Consider the following 18074-nt stretch of genomic DNA (forward strand, 5'->3'; position numbering starts at 1 on the left):
GGACTACTAGGGCCAGTGAATTTTCCTAACACTGGACATTTATATACCATTGCACACTCATCTGGATACACTTATCCATAGAGTAAGAATCACTTGGTATTATTTAATCATTGTTTTAAACCCCAATATTTTAACGACATTGTCATTTAATAAAGTTATTTTAAGAATATCACCATTTCACACTGGATCAGAGTGCTATACATAGGGGTTCTGTCTGTCTACCATGTACTAAGTTATATGCCCCTTGCAGCACCATTTCCTATGCTTCATAACTAAGCTGCAGCGGGGGTAAACCATAAGTGTATACTGACCCTATAGAGAGGTCTGGGAATGGCCCTACTTCGTCGCAAGAGAGACTGTCTTCAGAGTGGGACCACCCTAAAGGACAACAGCCCAGCAGAGTCCAGGACGTCACTGAGGAGATCATGGATCGGCGGATCCTTTGTGAAGATCTCTACGAGCCCAGATGCTGGAGCACTGGGCAGGTATCATTAAATAAGTGCACCAACTGAGTACTCACACATAGTGGCAGCGCTGACCACAGGACAAGGGTGGGAAGGGTTGTACATTGGACACGGTGTGTGGGGTACATGGTGGTGAGGGTATTCCTTGTGTGGAGTGTGGGTAATTGACTCTAGAAGTTATAGCGTGATAAGAGATATATGTTCCAGTAAAGACATTACCGTTTTAGCCTAAGTGTGTGATCATTGTGATTGTGTTCTGTGAGAGTCTCCTCCGACACTGTTGGGATCCCTCCCAGGTGGAGGCGCTGCACCAGATTTGTAAGTGTATCACCCCAGGTAGAAGGGCAGCACGAGTAGCTTCCTGTGTTCAGGGCGAAACAGGGCTACATAAAAAGATTATACTAATTCGTAATACTAATTATAGTATATATATAGTATGTAACCCTCAGACTTCCCCCCCCCCCCCCCCGGTCGCAGATCGGACCCCCTAGGGTGTACTAAGGTCTGGCACATATGTCTAGGTGGTGCATACCTGTGGGCAACAGCAGGGCCTGAGTCTCCCGCGATGGTGTGGGGGAGTAAAGTACCAGGTTTCTGGGGTTCTTGCCTTCACCTGATCTCAATGGTGCAACACCTCCATCTCTGTGAAGCCCAGGGATATGGGGTGGATCCCTTACAGAGAATTCCCACTCAGGGATGAGAGATTCCAGTCTCAGTCTTTGTTAAAAGTAGCAGCAGCTCTATTTATTGTTCACAGCAGAACACAGCAATCCCAGCAACACGCTGGTCTCATGTACAGTCTTCTCTCCCAGCTCCAGACTGCACACCCTCAGGATGGTCTGTGGGTGTTCACTGTATCCCTGCCACCACCCCAAGCCGCGGGCGCTCATGGTGGGGCTAGCTCTTCCCTCACCCCCTAGGCAGGGTGAGAGGCATTGGTCCACCGTAGCTCTATCAGCTCTACTCAGGGCCTGCCTGATCTCCTCCAACTGTGTCACACTAACAGGAACTCTCTCACTCAGAGCTGACTCAGACAGACACTGACAGGAACCGCCACTAAATAGACTGTGCACTGCCCTTTATGACTTTGGCAGGCCCCTCCCCAATGTCTCTTGCCTAAGGGCTGGGAACCGCTGCGCCCGGTGGCGCGGGCGGCCGCACAAGCGTTTCCCACCAGCAGGGGAATCCTCCCGAGCCGGTCCCAGTCCCCCCTCACGGCACAGCTCACTACACGTTGTGACGCATCAGCTGCCAGGGGATTCAAGAGAATTGTAATCACAAGCGGCGATGCGTCACGTGGTGTGGCTGTGAGCCAATGAGGAGGGGAGGCTTCAGGGAGCGGGGAGGAGTGTGGGGGGAAAGCAGCGTGAATGCCTGTCTGTGTGTGTGTATGTGTGTGCCTGAGTGCGAGTGCCTGTATGTGTGTGCCTGAGTGCGTGTCTGTGTGTGAGGAGTTGAGTGGCTGAGGATTTGAGGGGCTGAGGATTTGAGGGGCTCAGCGGTTGAGGGGCTGAATGGCTGAGGAGTTATGGGGCTGAATGGCTGATGGGCGGTCCCGCCCCCTCACGTCATGGCCGCGCCCCCCACCCGTTTTGGCCACGCCCCCCGCTCGCAAAAATGGTCCCTTTGGACCGGAAAAAGCCCCAAGTGCCTCTCCACGCGCCGCCTGTCTGCAGTGCAGGCGCGTGATCTGAGGCAGCGGTGCCTTAGCCTTAGACACAGAGTCAGGTGGCCTACCTCCACCACTCAGGGCAGGGCTTGAAGTGGGGGAAACCCATGATAACTAATGGCAGCCTGCCCTTAGCAGGGCTTATACCAGTAGGAGGATAGACATATAGCCCTATTTTCTTACCAGGGCTACAAGTATAATATAGAATTATAACGATTATACTAATCTGCTATGGTAATGGAGCTGCTTTAATGTATTTTTAATTAATTGTGTGCGGGAGCAGGGCGTCTCTTGAGCTGAACCACTTTGATTTCTGCCTCAGGGACCCCCTGCTTCCTGAGTTACAGGCCCTGTGTATAAAAAGGTCTCTATATAACTCCCGTTTGAACGATATGGGTAGAACAGGGACTTCGGTTTAAAAGAAGTATGAACTGGGAGGAATCCTCTAATCCAGTGTTTCCCAACTCCAGCCCTCAGTGAACCCCAACAGGTCAGGTCTTAAGGATATCTTTGCTCCAGCACAGGTGAGTGAATCAGCAGCTCAGTCATCTTGACTGAGCCACCTGTGCTGGAGCAGGGATATCCTTAAGACCTGACCTGTTGGGGTTCCCTGACGGTTAGAGTTGGGAAACACTGGTCCGACCAGTTCTCTCCTACTATATGGTTACCTGAAAATAGAGGTTATGAATCTGTTTGTAAGGCAGATTCTCCCAGTAACTCGGTAAGAGCCTCAAGGCAATTGAGTTCATTCTTGTTAAACTCTGATATATATCTGAGATATATATATCTGAGATATATATATATATATATATACATATATATATATATATATATATATATATATATTAGCATGGACTCCATACAACAACGTCCACTGATTTTCTGTTAGTCTCACAGGTTTGTATCATCATCATTTATAGAACAAACACACCATATTAAGGTCTCACTATAAATATTTAGTCCTGCTCTATTAAATGTACGGTTAAAAAAATAGTCTTCTTTGGTACATATATTTAGAAGAAGACTGAATACATTTTGGGAGAAAAGATGATATATTTCAATTTGAAATTGAAAATAAAACCCAGCAGCTGTCAGGCAGTGTATGCCATTCCTCGCTTAGAAAAACTACACTTCCCAGAAACCCCTGCGCAGCCGCTCTCTCACTGCGCTTTATCTCTATGGTTTTGGAGTGTCACCGCTGGTGACGTTATATATGCTGTATATTGACACAAAAACACCTTTATAATGATAAATACACCCGTCTGTGATATGTCTTGTTGCTAGTTTTCTTGTGTTCATTCTGCAAACCATCCCCCCGGTATCCGGCAGGGGCTGTCCCGTGTCGAATTTCTTTTTGTAGTCAGGCACTTGCCAAGACGACTTTTTTTTTTTTTTTTTTTCCCCTTCTACCTCGGGGTCCTTGATTGGCGTCTCGAGGACCCCTCCCCTCCACCCAGCAGCTGCCCCGCGGCCCGGCTGTCATTGGTGAATGAGCAAACATGTTGCAGGGACGGCTGCTCGCGCGCTTCCTCCGTGAGTATCCGCGTGACACCTGGGTGACCCTCCAGCCCTCCCCGCGAGCTCCATGACGAGAGGCACTTAGTGGCCCGTTCAGCACGGGGGCGCGAGACTTGGAGGAGGAGGGGCGCGAGGCATAGATGGTCGTCTGGGGGGGGGGGGGGGAAGGTGTAAGCGCGTGGGGGGGTTCTCCTTGAGGCTCTTGTGAAAAAGTGTGTGGGGGTTATAACCTCGCCGGTGCTGGGCCTGGTTTATAGTACAAGACAGGGCAGAGTGGGCTTGGGGAGACCCCTTTGTGGTGTTACCTTTATGGTCAGAGCATATAACCCTGTGTCACCTTTTATGTCTCCACCTCATCTTGCTGCCTATGAAGTGCCCCCATTAGCCGGGCTGGGATCTCCTTTTCCCCTGTGGGTTTTCTCTAAGGGGATCCGCCTGGCCAGGAATCCTGTATCCTGTATTTGTGTAGCGCCAGCCAGGTACGCAGCACTGACCAAAACTGCAATACAAGGTCAATAAAGGACAAACTATATGGAGAAGCGCAACAGGAAAAGAGCGGCGTAAGGGAACCCAGCCCCAAAGAGCTTGCAATCTAAGTGTTGTTGTATGCGCGCGCACACACAGGCGTAGGAGTAAAGTCAGAGTTTTCTTATTTGATGTGGCTTTGAGTGTTGCTCGGGCACAACACTGTATAAGATGTTGGTTTTTGGTATCTGAAGCGTGAGGACATTAAGTGACTTTCTCAAGGTCAAAAGGGCTCCGACTGCTTCACCCGCTTCAGTCAGTTACTTCCAGGCCTCCCCTGTACGTTGCTTTACTTAACCTCAATAAACACTTTATACATATTCTTTTTGCGATCTATGCTAACCAAACGTCATAGCGGTAGCCTAGTAATAGGGACACCGCCTTCTAAAGGTGGGTGAATCTGGATACCGTGGCACATCTGCTTTTAACACTAGGTTAAAACAGTGATTTCCTGGAGGGGGTTTGGGAACCCATAGGGGTTGGCGAGGCGTTTCCAAAGAAAATCTGTAATGGCGGATCCCAGGCAGTATAAGCGAGTTCCTGAGCCCGTGTGGGGACTGCGCACTAAGGACCCAAAGTGCACCTTTACTGTGTGTGTATGTAAAGCTGCAAATTGCAGCAGGAGCTTCCAAAGTGGCTCTCCTCAAAGATTTGCATCCACAGCAGCAAGGCATTGTGGGGAATAACTTGGGACACTCCCACAGTAATTGACGGCTGTACCTCCATGCTGTCTGCACACACTGAGGGGCAGTTAGGGCATTAAGCGTGTGTTTTCCCAGAAGAGCTCAGGACACAAAACTGCCTGGGATTGGTCACAGTTTTGTTAGCGATTAGTCTTGAGTACGCAATAAAATGGCAGTGGGGTAAAAAAGGTTGGGAGACACTGGGTTAAAATGACACGGTCGGGGCACCTCAGTGAGTTACCATGTGATCCTGTCAAAATAATTCCGAAACCTATTTATTTGACCTCTATGAAACTTCCTGACCAATGAGTAGCAGGTGAATATGTTGGTGTCTCATATTCACCCTGCTAATTTGTGTTTGAAAGGATTTTGAGGCCCCAGGGCTTTGGTTATCATCGGATAATGTCTTGTTAAAGGGAAAATCACTCCTAGGACCAGAGTGAACTAATTTCACGGACGTGTTTAAGGAGTTTCATCTGGGTATTTGATTCCCATTTATTTTTTTAAATTTAAATCACCATCTGACACGTCTAAATATTTTTTAATCTACCTTTTTTTAAAGTTTGATTTCCTCTGGCTGCTCTCTTTTGTGTTATTAGCAAGTGTTTGTACAGCTAGAGTCCCCCATTTCCACCTCCCCTTATCTTTATTGGTTCTCTGATAAGGATAGGGAGGGATAAGGGGAATGAAAACACTTAATTGACAAACACTTAAGCACATTCTATACTGCATGCGGCCATGCGCGTGCACGTGCTGCATGCTTTTCCCTGTTATAGAGCCGGGAGGTACAGGTAGTGTGTGTGAGTATGTGTGTGCATGGGTTGTGCGAGTGAAGAAAGTCCTAAATAAGATTTTTTTTAAAGGGGGAAAAAAAAAAGTTTAATAAATATTTTTTTTTTATTTGTGCACACATACATACAGGCATACCCCGCTTTAAGTACACTCACTTTAAGTACACTCGCGAGTAAGTACATATCGCCCAATAGGCATATGGCAGCTCACGCATGTGCCTGTCATCACGTCCTGAACAGCAATACCGGCTCCCTACCTGTACCGAAGCTGTGCGCAAGCGGGGAGACTATAGAGCCTGTTACAAATGCCTTATTTACATCAGTTATGCACGTATATGACGATTGCAGTTCTGTACATGCATCGATAAGTGGGAAAAGGTAGTGCTTCACTTTAAGTACATTTTCGCTTTACATACATGCTCCGGTCCCATTGCGTATGTTAATGCGGGGTATGCCTGTACACATACATTTGAGCGCCGGTAGCGGCGCAAAATCATCCTTCCCACCGTCTTCGCCGCTGTCTGTAGGCTCCCCGCTCCCTGCCGTGCGCAAGGCCCTTGTATAGAAGGGCTGGCTGACCTCAGCCATCTATAACTGCCGCGCGCGCATGGCGTAGCACGCCCCGGCACTACAGAACCAGCCTTACCCATTCAGTTTCCTCTTCAAAATTTCCCCCCAAAATGAAAACCGCCAAACCCTTGCTTTTAGCATTGTTACATTTGTTTAAGGAAGCCAGTTAGACTGTTATAAGTATGTTTTCTGGTCCACTGTTGGATTGCACCTTTAAAGCAGGAGCTCATACTTTAAGATCTTTCATTTCAAATGCTGTATTTATTTTTACAACCCTATGGTTAAATCAGACAATATAAGCTTTTGAAATATTAAATGTCCGGGAGGTAAAAATGGAACTCGCCCTAGAGTCCAGTCTACAGGATACCATGGCAACCTGCGATAGTGACCGTAAGAGAATCATGTGTTTGATAAAAAAGGGCTCGTAAATCAGGGCTGGAAAAATCTCATTTAGCCCCTGGCGCGTGCGGTCACCGGCTTCTCAGACACAGCTGTGAACGGCAACAGCTCTCTCCAGCTTCCATGTTCGATGCTGCTTTGCTGGCACACTGACAAGCCACGGCGGTGATTGATAGATCATGCGTCACTGCCACGCTGCTTAGCGCACGTGTGGGGGCTTGAGCAGAGAGCATATGTGGCTAAGGTGCGCAAGCGATCCAGGACTCTGCCTACCCCTGCTCTTGTCGGCTAGCGTGTCGGCCGGCCTGTCACTGACAAACACGCAGCCACCTTTTTGCCCCCCCTCACCATCGCCCTGCTGCCTTAGGCGTGTGCGCTACCGTGTGTGCGCGTCAATCATAATTGGCTGTGTTAGCCAGACGTTTCTATACTAGGGACAAGCGTGCACGGCCGTGAGCGGTGGCGCGGCAGACCAAGGAAATTACAATAAAATTGTATTTACGCGCTGCTGCCATGCCGCAAACCAATCACAGCGCGGCCTAACGCTGTGACGTCAGTCACGCCCCCTAACCACACACGTCACCGCTTGCAGCCTACCAACTAAACCCACACGCCACATGCACGCGCAACGCCGGGTGCGCGCCCGCACTCACAGCAGCAAGAACTATAAAACAAGCCTAACACTAGCTCCTGAGTAGATTATATTTGTGTCCCTGTTTTAAAGAGCAGTACAGGCATACCCCGGTTTAAGGACACTCACTTTAAGTACACTCGCGAGTAAGTACATATCGCTCAATAGGCAAATGCCAGCTCACGCATGCGCCTGTCAGCACGTCCTGAACAGCAATACCGGCTCCCTACCTGTACCGAAGCTGTGCGCAAGCGGGGAGATTATAGAGCCTGTTAGACATGCGTTATTTACAGCAGTTATGCACGTATGTGACAATTGCAGTACAGTACAGGCATACCCCGGTTTAAGTACACTCACTTTAAGTACACTCGCGAGTAAGTACATCTCGCTCAATAGGCAAACGGCAGGTCACGCATGCGCCAGTCGGCACATCCTGAACAGCAATACCGGCTCCCTACCTGTACCGAAGCTGTGCGCAAGCGGGGAGACTATAGAGCCTGTTACAAATACATTATTTACATCAGTTATGCATGTATATAACGATTGCAGTACAGTACATGCATCGATAAGTGGGAAAAAGGTAGTGCTTCACTTTAAGTACATTTTCACTTTACATACATGCTCCGGTCCCATTGCGTACGTTAATGTGGGGTATGCCTGTACATGCATCGATAAGTGGAAAAAGGGAGTGCTTCACTTTAAGTACATTTTCGCTTTACATACATGCTCCGGTCCCATTGCGTACGTTAATGCGGGGTATGCCTGTACATGGTCAGGTGGCAAGATACTAAGATTGTATGAGCTAAACTCATATAGGCTTCTGGGTGTTGGGGGAGATTGCTGTTTTAATGTCTCTGCTCCCAGAATAGTGTTGCTTACAGAAAGAGTTTATGCGTTTTGCTTTTGTAAGAACGGCTCCAATTACAGTGTTGGATATTTTACAGGTTGGGTTACCATCAAGAAATGTCGCCATAAAATACTTTTGTCGCTCATTGCCAGTTATATTTCATTTCAGCATTTATTTGTTCAGCATGCTCTACTTTGACCTTGTAAACTACTGTATGAGCCACATTTCCTAAGCAGTAAGACACTATGGCCAGGATTGATTAAAGTAGGATCTCCCAATTTTTCAGATCCAGTAGATTCAATTGATCAGGTCCTATTCATTTCCGATTTTTTTTTTTTGTTTGTTTCTGCTAATCCTCCTGGATATTCAAAGATGGTTGCACCAGCCTCTCCCCAATGACATTGCAGCTCATTGTTGGCCCTTGGAACTGAAGATTGGATGACCAAATCCCTGATTTCCTGAAAAGGAGAGAAACACAGTGTAACTATAAGGTTAAGTAACTGGCCTCTTTGGCTTTTCAGCTGCAGCTCCTTTTGAGAGGAAGATTTAAAGAAAAACTTTTAAAACAAACATTTCTTGATGAAATAATGCTTCCAAGTTTTCTCTCCTTTAAATGTAAGTTCAGAGGCAGTCGCCATTACAGCCCAAAGCCTGGAATACGGCCGTCCTCTTCATCAATCCGAACTACCCTGCATTAGAACACCATTATGACAAATTTAAAATGAAGAATACATAATAAACATCATTTTATTTTGTGGACAGAGTGAGAAGCTAGTTTTGGGACTACCTGCAAGTACAAAACGGAGCTCCCTCCTCATATCCATCCAACCGTGTTTTTATGTGCTACCTGGATTAAAGTGCATTTATTTGATTGGAAGTAGTTTACTACACTGATGTATTTATGATCTAATTGCACTGATCTATTTGGAGGTCAAACGTTTTATTTTTGTCAAAATATCAATATAAAAAGAATGACCTGAATTCGTCATTCAATCCTGAAGGCAAAAGCAACCTAGTGTCCTGCTGGCCGTACCTGAGGGGTTAATGTTATGCCTCTGGCTTGCAAAGTCTTAGCTGAGATTCCTGAACGGAACTGAAGTACTGTGCAAAGAGCAACACCACAAATGTAGATATAGTAAAACTCTTGCCTCATGAGTTGGTGTTGGCATGTAGGAAGCCATTCACGTGAACTTTGCACTAGTTTTTGTCACTTCGGAGCAGAATATCCAGCTTGCAGGAATCCTTGCTGTCCTCTGAAATCCTTTTTCATGTGCACCGAAAAACAGGCTTCTCAAGTTCTGCACTGAGCTGTAATTATCCAATAAATGAAAGTTGGGTGACAGGTCGTGGGTCACCCACTGAGATTAGAGTCCTTGAACATTCAAAATAGAACGTTTTTTGTATTCACACAAACTGCTGCAAGAGGTTTTTTTCCCCCTTCCATATTAAGGGCAGACATTTGATGTTTTCAGTACAATTTGATATTTTCAATAGTAACAGATTAATATAATTTGGTTAATTAGTTTTTTTTTTAATGATCTTTAACTTTTGTCAGAACAGTTGCTAGAAATACTTTTTTTTTAATTTTTATATATACTTTATTTTTAAATCAAGGTTTTGCATAAAGCCATAAAATATTAAAGCCATACTATAGCAACTATACTAGAAACGAGCCCTTTACTCTCCTATATGCAGATCAGCAACTAACAATAGGCTCTTATGTGGTGTTGCATTGGTTGTATTTGTCCTGGATAAATGAATTACTGTATGTCCTTTGCAAGATGTGCTAATAGCATAGAAATAGTCTTAAACAAGGGTACAAACCTGTGAGGTTTCTAATGCATGTCCAATAGTTACATGAAAAGCATAAGAGGTACTACAGCTCATGTGGGATCTGTTTTTTTGGGCAGTCGGCCTGTAACAAAATGTCTTTCCATATGGAGCTTAACTGCTTTGATAAATTATTAATATTTAAAAAGTTAATGAACACCAAGTAATAGCTTGTTGACCTACTATGTTTGCCTCTAAATACTTTTTTGTTCTAGTGAATTGCTTTTGCAGGCGTTCTTAGGCCGTTCTTCTGCACAGACATTAAATAGGAAATACGATGAGAATTAACAACTCGGGAGAAATGTAAATTCTATGTTAAAGAAGCACTCTAGGCAACAGTATTATTATTTTTTAAAACTGGATTGAAGTAGGGATCTCCGGAACTAAACCGTGTTGATTTCAGCTCAGAGGACCCCCTGCTTCCTGAGATTCTTACCTCTGTAGGTGCTGCCGGTAGCTCTGTAGTTTTTAAAGCTTCTGCATCGCATGGGCCAATAGGAACACACACGGGATGACATTGTGGCTTCCTATTGGCCTGCGGGACGCTGGACTTTTTTGTAATGCCGCCATATTGTGACCCCAGTCATGTCTCCTACTGGCAGCGGCTCTTGGATGTAAGTATGTTGGGAAGCAGGGGGTCCTCTGAAATCAATGTGGTTAAGCTCCTGAGACCCCCTGCTTCAAACCTACAAGGAAACGATATAACACTGTCGCTTGGAGTGCTCCTTGACGTTTGTTTTTCATCTGTAATTACATTTCAAAGACCTTACAGTGTAAGATATATCCACGTGTGATTGATTGTGAACCATTGTGTAACATTATTTAGGAAACAGTAAGCAAAAAAATAAAAAGTAGTCCATGTATAAAGGAAATTTGTGCACAGTTCACAACAAAACAGAAGTCGGACAGCCAATAACTTTATTTCTCATTACAAGTGACAAATGGAAGGTAAAAATAATATTTTTTTTTTTAGAGAGCATCTCTGAGTACATAGATAAAAACATAAATATCATAGAATACCTGCAGCACTCATAAATAGCTGTGAAATTAATAGTGGTCAAACGCGCAAAGCATTAAATTGCTAAAAGCGCAAAAACATCTCATAAACAGAGCATACTACACAGGGCACTATCAACATGCAGCTATCCAGACAAATACTCCCCTAGAGAGGGGTATACCCAGGAGGATTGGGGAGGGGGGACATGGAAGACAAACACACTGATCTACATACTACAAATATCACAAAGTGCCAAAAAAAGTGCTACACACTGCCAAATCGGCAGCAACACAAAAATGGAAAACACAAACCAAAAATTAAGGGGGGCGGCTACGTCTCAGGCACTTGGCCCTTCTTTACCGGTTGCCACATAAGAGTGGTACTTCCCTTCAGTAGGAATAAAGGAGTCCCGTAGCTACAATGTAACCTGTGAATACTTAGTTTGTAGGAAAAATCATCTTATTCGCTGCTCTGCAACATATCACCCCACCATCCAGCATGCAAGGGAAGACACACTCCACTTGGATGGTGGGGTGATGTGTTGCAGAGCAGCGAATAAGATGATCTTTGGATCTTTCCTACAAACGAAGTATTCACAGTTTATATTGTAGCTACAGGACTCCTTTTTTCCACCCGAAGGGAAGTACCACTCTTAGGCCTCGTCCATGGTTATTGCTTGCTGGCGGAGGCGCGCTTCCGCTCAGCACTGAGCACCTACAGCCGCAATTAGAGCGGCTTTAGTAGGGGCTCGCGGAAGCGTAGGTCTTTCCAGAATTTAAAATTTTCGCTTGCTGGAGCGCAGGGCCGGTCACGTGAGCGGTTTGCCCAATGAGGGCGAACCAGCTCCGTGACGTCACTGGCCCGCCCCCTGACAGCGCGCTGTCTAAGGCCAGGGAAAGCACCCGCTTTCCCTGAACCTCAGCGCGCTTCAGCACGCCCGCCGGAACCCTGGGCGAGGCCTTAGGCCGAGTCCCCTGTGCCGCTGACCGCGCTCATGCTTGGAGAGCGGTGACGGCACCAACTCTTCAAGCTGCCGTTTAAAAAAAAAAAAAAAAAATTATAGAAATTTTTTTTTTTTCCCCATTCAATGTGCCTCAATACAATCTGCACACTGACAAGTGATTAGCTACAGTAAGCTGTAGATCGATCCGTTCTCCTGTAATCAATCGCTTTGCTCAGGGTTATTTAATTCAGCATTATGGGAAATGTAGTCCTGGAATATGATTGACTGAGCAGGCACTCGATACAATTGGTTCACTGCTAGAGTCAGAGCCTATCAGAAGGGGAAGGGGGCTGTCACTTTGGAAATGCTTCCTACATTAGAACCATTAAAAAATGTCTTAATTTTTTTTTTAAGTGTTTTAAATGCTATAAGTATTTTCTCAGTACAGAACTGATTTATTTAAAAAAAAAACACATGTAGGATATTGCTTGAACTGCAGCTTTAAAACTCAAAAAATGGGAGGCGCATGCGCGATGGTGAGGGGAATAGCTGCCTAATCCAGTAGCTCCTACCCCCGCCAAAGCAATATTCAAAAAAAAAGGCAAATCAAACCCACAGATCACATCCACAAATAAAAGCCTCCGACGTCGGAACATACAGAGATGGCCCCGCCATCCACAAAAAAGAAGAATACGGGGGATCTCCGAAGATATCTAAACAGATCCACATCTAGAGACGGGAGGGCAGAAATGGCGCCCGGCTCAGCACCAGGATCGGGGTCGGAACGCGAGGAGGATCAGGAAGAGAGGCCAGAACAGCGGCCCGTGCGTCGCTGTGATTTCGACAGACTCTATAACGATATGCAGTCGTTATTTAGGGCCGAAATCCAGGAACTCCGGAAAGAGGTACAGGGCCTGGGAGAAAGAACCGGGGCCTTGGAGGACAAAATGTCGGCGGTCTCCTCAACAATTAAAAAATCTGAAAAACGTTCCTCCCACCTACAAAATCAAATAACAGAATTGGCCGAGCGCCAAGAAGATGCCGAGAACCGGGACCGCCGGAGCAACATCCGTATCCGCGGCATACCTGAAGACATAACGGAGATTGAAGATTTCCTCACAAGATGGATGGCGAATCTGCTCCCTGACACCCCAGCGGCAGAACTAATGTTAGACAGGTGCCATAGGGCCCTAAGGAGCAAGCCGCTGGCAAATACACAACCGAGAGACGTGATTGCCCGGTTGCACTACTACCGCACCAGGCAGGCCATCTTCACAAAAGCCCGGGGGGAAGAAGCCTGCAAATTCGAGGGTATCTCCATACAGCTCTTTCAAGATCTGTCCCCCCTGACCCTGGCCAGACGCCTGAAGCTACAACCCATCACCCGCCTCCTCAGAGACAGAGCTATTCGCTATCGGTGGACCTTTCCGTTTGGACTACTAGTCATCAGGAACGGAAGGGCCACCTCAATGAAAAATCTGGAGGAGGGGGATGAATTCCTGCGCAGACGGGGTGACGACCGGAGAAGCCAGGAGCCCCCGGAAAGAAGTAGAACCGGACAATGAGTGGCAACAGGCCGGCACATCCCGCCAGACCCGAGCCGCCACCGAGTCGGAGAAGGACTGAACAAGGCGTGTTCCCCCCAAATAAAGAGTACAGTTGTCAGTTTTTGTTGCCTACAAGTTATGGCGTATAGTTTGGACTTACAGGACCGCTAGAGTTTGGCAGTGCTGAGCAGCAGAATACGATTACAAAAGTGCCTCAACACCACCGATCTAATGAGGGACTTGTACAATCTATCCCACGGTTGCAGCCCAAACCTGCAAAAATAAGAGACTTACCTGCAATCCCGGGGACATTGGCTGCCCCGCAACCCGGAAGCGGCGTGTGGTACGCACCCAGGAAAGATGGAGGCATCGCGACTCGTGGCGGGAAGTAAACTGCACGGCCGGAAGAAGAAGAGCCCAGCGCGGGAAGACGACCACCTCCGCCGACGTCCGGCTGCGAAAGAGCACAGACCGGAAGGACGTCACCGGATATGGCCGCGCGGCCATCTTGGTAGAGGCGCCCGATGGGGAAACGAACACCCACGTCACGCGGAAGCGCCGGAACCGCATCAGGACCGGCAAAAAACACCTAGCCCGGGCAGACCGCAGGGGCATACGACCCACACATAACCCGGACACAAAGTTAGTGAGCGTACAAAGAGGTAGGGAAAGGGAGAGTACCCAAGAAAGACCAGATAGGTCCTGGTATTATCACACAGCAGGCACCAGCTGCGACAGCAGTTAAAAGGGGGAAAAGGTCCAACTAGTCACACGCACTAGAGATAGGGGCCTAGAGGGCAGACTCCCTACAATAGCAAGAACAAAGAAATGAGGAGTAGAATACCCCAAGGCTCACAAGGGTAATAGGACACAAAGGGATGGCAAGGCAGACAAGAGCAGAGAAATGAGACAAGTTCCCCACATAGATAGGGTACATACAAAACAATTCTGCCCGCGGCCCTGGAGATGCTGGACGATTACAATGGCTATAATGATTTGCCATAAACAATGATTAAAAGCGGTGGGGGAGGGGGGTGGTTGCCCTCTTGCCGTCGCCATGAGTCTCCTCATGGATACTTGGGGGTTAGACCCCAAGGGATCCATGCAAGACGCCGGTGAAAACGGGTCAAGCTCAACCTGGCATGGCCAGAGATGGGCCCTCCCGAACCGGAATCCCGCATGGGGCAGTTCAGGCGTCCAGGAGGACTTGGTTCCCTGAGATCGCCGAAAGTTACCAAAGTTTTTTTGTTGTCTCCCCCATGTTCCCAATGTGTGTACCCCAATGTTTCTCCCCTGTACAGATGAGCAGTGTACAAAGCAGTTCACAGAATCACACCCTGAAGAAAATCGTGACCCAAATAGAAAGAGGTAACGCAGCATTTCATACTGAAAACAACAATGGGTAAGGATTTTACAATATTATCCCACAACACAAAAGGTTTTAATAGCCCCCTGAAAAGAAAACTGGCATTCACAGACTACCGGAGGCAAGACCCCGATATAATACTACTCCAAGAGACCCACTTCTCAAAGACCAGTTCCCCCAAGTTCCTAGATAGCAGATACAGAACGTGGCTCTCCGCAACAGCAAACGTAAAAAAAAGAGGGGTAGCAACCCTATTACATAATCGCCTGGCATTCAATGTCACGCTAACCAAAAAGGATAAGAACGGTCGCTTCCTGATAATAGTAGGCGAGATAGGAGGACAGCCCCTTACAATCGCTAATGTATACGCCCCCAACGAGGGAGCTGATACTTTCTTCACGAAATTCTTCACCACCCTCCATAGAGTGGCACAAGGCGGTATAGTTTTAGGGGGAGATTTCAACCTGACATTAGATCCCGAGGCCGACAGGTGCACACCCAAAGCACCGAAGCGCACACAAAGTAGAGCAATCTGGAAACAAGGCCTTAAGACAAATAGGCTGGTAGATATATGGCGGGAACAACACCCAGGAGCAAAAGAGTACACGTTCTACTCGCACCCCCATGACAGATACAGCAGGATAGACTACCTCTTTGTGTCTAACAGAATGGTTTCGCAGATCTCCCATACGGGCATCCATGATATTTCATGGTCAGATCATGCGCCAATTGAGCTGCGGTGCACAGACTTCAGACTAGATAGGCCAGGAGCGACATGGAAGCTTAATGAATGCTTGCTAAAAGTCCCTGAAATTGAAACAGGAATAAGGGATAGAATCAGGGTCTATTTTGAGGAGAATGTCGATAGCGTGACATCCCAATCCACCCTATGGGAGGCCCATAAGGCAACTCTCCGGAGAACTCATGGGAATAGCCAGTAGGCGGAAGAAAGCAAGAGAAAAGAAAATTTTGATCCTCCAATCCGAACTATCAGCCCTCTCCGCCCTACACAAAATTACCAAACAAGCGCAGACCTTACAGGCCTGGCGTGACACTAAAACTAAATTGCATCTGTTGATGTCCTCCCGAGCCGAAAAGGAGCTGACATGGTCTAGGCGACAATTCTATGAGAAAGCGAACAAGCCAGATACCCCACTTGCCAATAAACTCAAAAATTGTAACCGTAACTTCCATATTCAGTCCATTCGTACCAAGAACGGTGACCTTACTTCTGATCCTAAACTAATTGTAGAGGAATTCAAACAGTACTATGAGACCCTGTATGACGGGGAGAAGGTCTCCCATTGTGAGAACACTCATAGACAGCTGAGGACGTTTCTATCTGAGGCAAAACTACCCAGACTGGGCAGATTGGAAAGGGAGGCATTGCAGGCAGACTTCTCAGGTGAGGAGATTTCAGAGGTAATAAAAGCACTAAAGCCAGCCAAAGCCCCGGGCCCGGATGGCTTCTCTAATTTGTATTATAAAAAATTCAGAAAAACCTTAGTACCTCACCTGGCCCGACTATTCAATTCGTTTTTGGATGGTGCCCCTATTCCTAGCCAAATGCTCCAGGCGTCTATAACAGTGATCCCTAAACCAGGAAAGGACCCAGCAGACTGTAAAAGTTATCGGCCAATATCTCTTATCAATTCAGACACAAAAATCTTCTCCAAACTATTAGCCAACCGTCTGAATTCGGTCATGCCGAAGCTGGTCCACCCCGATCAAGTAGGATTTATATGCGGCAGGCAAGCTATGGACAATACCAGACGGATAATAGATTTAATTGATTTGGCACAGAAAAAACACATCCCGTCTATGGCATTAAGTTTAGACGCTGAAAAGGCCTTCGACCGCATTGATTGGCCCTACCTTACAGAGACGCTGCGAGTGTTTGGCATAGGGGGGAGAATGATGGGCGCTATTCTGGCTCTCTATAGGGATCCGAGGGCGAAGGTCAGACACCAGGGCTTCCCCTCGGCAGACTTTCCAATAAAGAGCGGCACCAGGCAGGGATGCCCCCTGTCCCCACTTATTTTTGCATTATGTATAGAACCCCTAGCGGCACACATCCGCAACTCTCCAGATATAACAGGTATACAGATAAAAGATCAGTCACATAAAGTGGCCATGTATGCAGATGACATTATCCTAATGTTGTCCAAACCCCTTACCTCCCTGCCAAATGTCTTCAGCTTACTAGACGAATTTAATAAGATATCGGGGTTCAAAATCAATCAGACAAAATCAGAAGCATTAAATATCAACCTGCCAAAGGCCACCGAAAAATTAATAGAACTGAATTTTAAATTCAAATGGCAAGCATCCTCCATTAAATATTTAGGTATCTATATCGCCAAAGAATATTCAGCCCTATACAAAGCCAATTACCCCAGACTAATTAGGACTTTAAGGGAGGATCTTCGGATCTGGTCAGGCCACACAATCTCGTGGATCGGCAGGATCCAATGCCTTAAGATGAATCTCCTACCCCGAATCTTGTATCTGTTTCAGACCCTCCCGATACAAGTGATCAGGGATGACATCCTCCGCTTGCAGTCCTCTATGGTGAAATTTGTCTGGGGTAATAAAAAACCACGAATAAAAAGTAGCATCCTCACGAGGCCAACAGTTAGAGGAGGATTGGGGGTACCTTGCTTGATATCATATTTCAAAGCGGCGCAATTAACCCAAATTATTCAGTGGCACATGCACCCAAGCCTACGCAGATGGGTGGAGCTGGAAAAAGCATGTTGTGACCCTGTAGAGATACAAGACCTAATTTGGCTACCCAAAAAGATATATCTGACAGTGAGTGAGCCGCTGGCCGCGATGAATAGCTCGTTGGCGTCCTGGGAGAACACCAAACACAAGTGTGCACTGACAACCCAGCACACACTAATGACCCCGATTATGGGGAACCCTGATTTCGCTCCGGGTCTGTCACGCAAGAACCTTGCAGTCTGGAAAGCAAAAGGTATCACCAGATTACTACACCTGGAGAGACATCAAAATATTAAATCATTCGAACAAATCCGAGCAGAAACAGAGATGCCCCACTCCGAATTTTTTAGATATCTCCAGGTGCGAGCATTTTACGCTAAAATCCCCAAACGCCCCAAACGCAAAAATTTTGAGCAGCTGTGTTCCAGAGGCACGGACACCACGGGACTCACTTCTCGGATATACGGAGAGGTGGTCTGTCCTGGACGAGACGTAGACACTAAGTTAGCATACAGAACCAGATGGGAAACGGACTTAGGGGAGACATTAGAAGACAAGGACTGGTCC

General features: G+C 46.9%; 1 protein-coding gene across 1 annotated transcript in view; it reads left to right on the forward strand.

Moving 5' to 3' along the window:
• The first annotated feature begins 3512 nt into the window (after positions 1–3512).
• Positions 3513–18074, forward strand: part of SUCLG1 (succinate-CoA ligase GDP/ADP-forming subunit alpha) — a 61621-nt gene continuing 47059 nt past the window's right edge. The window contains exon 1 of the mRNA XM_075572031.1: positions 3513–3666. Within this exon, the coding sequence (XP_075428146.1) occupies positions 3633–3666 (34 nt within the window). The 5' untranslated portion in view covers positions 3513–3632. The remainder of the gene's footprint in view (positions 3667–18074) is intronic.

Source organism: Ascaphus truei, chromosome 1, assembly GCF_040206685.1.
Source record: "Ascaphus truei isolate aAscTru1 chromosome 1, aAscTru1.hap1, whole genome shotgun sequence".
In the NCBI taxonomy this organism is placed as follows: domain Eukaryota; kingdom Metazoa; phylum Chordata; class Amphibia; order Anura; family Ascaphidae; genus Ascaphus; species Ascaphus truei.